Consider the following 5,896-nt stretch of genomic DNA (forward strand, 5'->3'; position numbering starts at 1 on the left):
GGGGCCCCGCCGCTGCAGCCGCTGCCGCAGCCGCCGCGGCGCACCAGGTGCACCCTCTCCTCGGGACCGCGCTGACTTCCTCCACGTCCTCCACCCTGTCGAGCGCGCTGCCGGGGCTCACGTCTATCCGAGCACCCCACTCCCTGATGAAGGGGTCCCCGGCTGCGCCCCCGGCCCTGCAGCTGGGTTCCGGCTTCCAGCACTGGGCCGGACTCCCGTGTCCCTGCACCATCTGCCAGGTGCCTCCTCCTCCACACATCCCCATCACCTCCACCGGCCTCACGAGACTCACAGTGGAGGGCAAAGACGGGATGAAATGATGCCCGGTGTGTGTGTGTGTGTGACAGACGCGCAGAGACTGATTGTAAATAGAGAATTCAGGGCATGAGGGTGGATTTGGCCTCACTGGTGCATGTTGTTGTTTAGTCTGTTTTCTTGTTTGGCGTATGAGAAAAGGTGTTATTTTCCTCCTTGTAACAAGGACTTATAATGATTGATGATTTTGCCAATTGATGGTAAAATAAACAAGTTCTGTGTCATGCAAAAAAAAAGATGCCACGATCCTCTTGTGTTTGAGTTTTAGTCTCACGCCACAATGTGAAAGGTGGAGGAGGCTGCATGAACATTTTGATTTCAGTTTTACAATTTTTTTTCTGTATCAGGCGTCATTTTGTGAAAACGAAGAATGCTCTGTGTGCCTTGTACCAAGGATTTTAAACTTGAGTTCTATATGAAAAGACATTAATGTGTTTGGCTTAAATGATTTTCTGCCACCGCAGAAATTTTTGGTTTTTTCCAAATCTAAGGTTTTTTAGATTTTTATTTTGTTTGGACCTCCATTGGTATGGGTCGATTTGTGCCTCTGATTTACATTTTTTTTTCTTTCTTTTTTTTTGCATGATGGTGTACTTATCACAGCATGATTGTTTTTTTTTGCTGAACTGAATTTGTTATCCCCAGAGACCCCGTGTCTTTATTTTTGTACATTGTTGATGACTGATGAAATATTTATTATCGCCCAGCGTCCCTGGATGAAATTTCAATAAAACTGAAATTATGGATCATACTTACTGTCTCCCCCTCTGTCACTTGGAACTCTAAAACATTAAAAACAATATTTATCGTGTTCAAACTATCCGAAGTTCTACATTTTACCTATTATTTACTATTACAGTGTACTTATTTCTTTAATGGATGCACATTCAAAATAAACACACTTTTATTTTCAGATAAAAACACTTCAATCTCTCTCAATCGATCCCGTTATTTTAGCCAAAACATAGGTTCTTAAATTATTGTACATCTTTCAGTATTTCATTTTTTACTCTAATTAACTCAAGTAAGGCCTCAGTTAAAAACGCCACGGTGTGTTGACTTTCACAGACTCCAAATTTCCACTTTTAATTATTTGAAATCAACGAAAATAATGACATTTAACATAAAAGAGTAAATTTTAAGGAGAGAAATTGGTCAAATATGTTTATTATAGACAGAATATTTATAAAGAATAGAAGAAACAAGTGAGTGAACGAAAATTAAATAACTCTCAGATAATTGTATTTTTTCCTTTAAATTTTGCTCCGAAATTGAAATTCCCTGCTTATACATATGTGGGCCTATGGTACAACTTACAACAGCCGCATTTTGTTTGTGTGTTTATTAAAATTAATATTTTAAATACAGCTCTAAAATTAAGTGAGGACCGCCCGAAAGCTGTTCAAGGTCGGCTCATGTTCTGCAAGCCCCTGTACCACTTTAAAACAATTTGAAATTGAAACCTGATTTTATATCAGCTGGTCATTTCTCTTCTGTCTCATCTCTGCACCCACAGGCCCCATGTTGCACAATAACAGCTAATGATGAGTAAAAAAAACCACACACACACACACACACACATACACGGTCAGGCAGAATTTATTTAACTTTTCCGAGCAGCTCACAACAAATGTTAAGAAGGAGAAAATGAGGATGAAATGAGGGACTGGGCTGCAGCCTAATGGAGCCCAGTTGAATTGTGATCCGCCTCGGGGAGCGCAGAGCGGTTTGTCCGCCGGGTCCCTTGGGTGTTTCTCCGTCTCATCTCTGCAGCGACAGAATGTATGTTTGTGGAGATTACAAGTTAATTGTTCATGGGGGACCAAGAGGAGAAAATCACATCACAGAAAGGCGTCGGGATTACAGGCTACTAAATGCAGAAGATTATACATTCAGAGCCCCTCCTCGGCCTCGCCGCATGCAAATGAGTGTGTGGATTAAAAAAAGTAAAGAAAGACAAGAAAAAGAAAAGGAGAAGAAGCCCTTTTGTAACTTATTTGGAGGGAAGAAAACACAAGTTCTGTGGCTAAGTTGAGAAAGAGTGAAAGAGTCCATTTTACACTTCTTTTTTGTCTTTAGGAATGAGTATAGCCTGTCTGTCCCTCGCAGGCTGCCAGATGGGATGTAAATAGCTGGGTAGCTGCAATGGCCTTTTAACCGCACAACACTGAGGAGGATGTTGTCAAGGGAAGCTGGCGGTTTGCGAGTTAATAGTCATGAGTTGGGGTAATTACTTAAGGTTTATTATGCTCTGGTTTCAAAGGAAATGGACTCTTCAATGGGCCGAGAAATACTTCTTAATTCTAGCTAATTAGGAGCTGAGTAAAGCAGAGACAACTGGTGCTGCTGCTGCTGCTGCCATCAAGCACTGTTACATTCATGGAGGGGGGTCATTTGTGAGTAAGCCACAAAATAATGCACAAAACAATCATGCACATGCAAATAACATGCTCAAAACAAATGCAAACCATGGCAGTTGCATATTAAAGAGGTGCATGTAAATCACTGCTGTTTCTGTTTTATTCTGGGAGTGTAAATCTGCTCCATGGACTGCACTCTGAAAAGTAAAAGTTTTTGACTGTAATTCTGCTAAAAGCAAGTGAAGTCATAATCATACACTTACAAACAATGTTTTAATTATGTTTTTATGTTGATCATAGACTGGGTTTATGTTCCTTGCACGATTCATAAAGAATATTCTCATTATACTCTTTTTTACTTTTACCTAATCAAATGCCTCCTTTATTAAGGGAGGCATAGCAAATACAGAATGTTGGTGATGGTACTAAAAAAATATATACTGAAGAATACTGAGAGAGAGCTGTGAAAACCAGCTACGAAATGCTTACATATGAAATATGTTGTTGTTTTACAGGTATTTCAGCAATCTTTTATTCATCAAATGACAATTAAACTGCAGCTTTTTAGCACTAATTTGTCACTTTTCTTCCAACCACTTCTGCTTTGTAAAAGTCTGCAGGGAGCATCAAAACCTCAAAGCATATTGGAGATGAATGAATTTGTGTTAACTTTATGTTTTGACAGACAGACAGACAGACAGGAGACATCATCTCTTCAGAGATGGTGTCTTTTGTTGTTTCAGGCCGGTCAGCGATGACTGAATGGACTTGTGGCCATCAGCTCCTTTTTTCATGAGTCTTGACAAACGACTGGTCCTTTTACAGAGCACACACCTGTTACTGGGACCCACTCGAGGTTTATCACCTAAAGCAACACTGCTTTGTTCAGCACACACACACACACACACACACAAACACACACACAAACAGGCCTTTATTTTCACTCTTGGACATGGAGGCTAACAAGGCAACAAATGCTGTCAGCCTCACTCTGTCTCCCTGTGACCAAGCTGATCCCCCCCGAAAAAAATCTACAATCTGTAAAGTTGTTTTAATTAAAACACACTGACAGATGCTTGTCAGCTCCATCGTAGTTACGAGCTTTACAAAGCTGCAAAGAATGCAGCTTTTTAGTCAGATATGTACAAACAGTAGGGGTGTTAAGGCTTTAATAACTCCAGAGTTTGTACAAACATCTCATCTGGCAATCGCACACTGTTGTTGCCTTCAATATGAAGAGAGCGTGTGAGTGTGAAGTGGTCTGCTGGTGTGTTTACTTGCTCGGTCAGTGAGCTGCTGCAGGGCCGGTGCCTGAGGGCAGCAATTGAAAATAAATTTCCGTTGAATAAGGGGCAGCGGCCGCATCAGCCGAGCTGCTGCTAGAACAAAAGCAGTTGAGGGGATAAGTTATTGACCAGGCTGACAGCCTGAACGAGGTTGATTATAACTGCCTGGTTGTGCTCTGTGTGTGTGTGCTCGTGTCGTGTGCTCATAAGTCTCACGTCAGTGAAGCAGGTGGGCAAGCAGGCCATGTCGCTCTTCTTCGTGTCCTACGCATTCTCTGTCTCTCTCTCTCTTTCTGCCCTCAGGGAAGCCTCGGGGCCCTCTGCCCTCCTGTCCTCAGCTGATTCCATAGACTAATGTTTAACCCATACTGCCAAAACAGAAAGCATATTTCCATCATAAGAGCGCTTTGCCATCGCCATTAGCGACTGAGCTCATTTGCATGTTAATTGTGCAGTTAGAGAGGTGGTGTTGACACTTCTCTTTGTCCATGCAGGGTCGCGGGAAGTGAGAGGATGGGGCTGCAGAATGACATCCATGTGCGTTATTGTTTCAGGCTGGTTGTATCATCTGTTATCATGGGACTTCCAAACACAATGGAAAATAGATCAAGTTAATTTAATACGTTATACGTACGTTGTTATTCAGGGCCTACTGTAAGCTTCAAATAAAGCCCTCATCTGTAACATTTTTAATAGAAAACATTATGAAACTGGTTAAAATCAAGTAATATTTATGTAGTTGTATTTTTCACATATAAACATGGATTTAAAAAATATAGAAAGTTGTGGGAAACCATTAATGTTTACTTAACAAGACCCAATATGCAACGAGAAACACGGAAGTGAGTTTGGTCACGTATGGCTCAACGTTTTACGCTGAAAACTACAATGATTGGACAAAATTGCAACGTTGTGCAAAAATTGACAGGGATTGGCTGAATTTGTGTTAATTGTTGCCATCACAACTTCACAACTTCCTGGAGGGACTGCTTCATATACTAACTATTACTTTCAGATAGCTGTAGTGGAGTAAAATGTACAATATTTATCTAAAATTCTACTACTAAAAGTACAGTAAATAAGTAAATGTACTGTGTTTTTTCTTTTCCGGCTGCCACATTAAAATGCATCATTAATATAGTAATCCAGTAATATGATTAGTGCAGCGATTATTTGCAACATAATTCAACTGATTGACAGTATTTGTTGCTTTTTGTTAATTTTATATGATTGTAAATTGAACATCTGAGTTTTGGACTGTTGGTCGAACAAATGATGAATAAAATCCTCAACCTTGGGCTCTGGTCAATTTTATGTATTAATGCACATACATATGGTAGTATCCAAGGTGGTGATACAGATTCTCTCCGTATCTTTGACAGGTTATATATTTTTAATTTAGATCATTTCTAACATTTTATATACTAAAAGATTGATCAACTAATTGGAAAAAAGAGGTTCATCAATAAAGAGAATAATCATTGCAATAATATGGTAATTCATGATGAGTACTTTCACCTTTGATACTTGAAATATAATTTGCTAAACACACAAGTAAAATATTGACGTTCTTCCTTTAGTAATTACCATGCGGGCATGATTATTCTCAATATTATTAATTATATAATGGGCCTGTAAAATAAAGAAAATATTACACACAGACTAAAAGGACATGCCGTGTTTACACAGCATGCAAAATATGCACAAGAAGACAAATACACACACTCACACTTTCATTTGTCCACACACCAGTTTGGTGTGAATTTTGTGGAATAAATACAGATTAAGCCAGACAGAAAGTCTCTGTCTGTGTGTGTGTGTGTGTGTGTGTGTGTGTGTCAGCAGTAAACGCAGCTCCCCAAACAGCAGGAGATATGCATTAGACTAATGTGTGATTAAACACATCCATGCATGTGATTGGTTGATTTATCTGCT

The 5,896-nt window shown here is 39.9% G+C and overlaps 1 protein-coding gene across 1 annotated transcript; it reads left to right on the plus strand.

Moving 5' to 3' along the window:
- Positions 1-2: 2 nt before the first annotated feature.
- Positions 3-757, plus strand: olig3 (oligodendrocyte transcription factor 3; the record flags this gene model as incomplete). The annotated part of the gene is made up of 1 exon (XM_035663828.1): positions 3-757. A coding segment is annotated over one exon (318 nt), but the record flags the coding sequence as incomplete, so codon positions are not given.
- Between the last annotated feature and the right edge of the window lie 5,139 nt (positions 758-5,896).

The sequence above is a fragment of the Morone saxatilis genome, unplaced genomic scaffold (assembly GCF_004916995.1).
Source record: "Morone saxatilis isolate NCDOM2014 unplaced genomic scaffold, NCSU_SB_2.0 Contig19, whole genome shotgun sequence".
Taxonomy (NCBI): Eukaryota; Metazoa; Chordata; class Actinopteri; family Moronidae; genus Morone; species Morone saxatilis.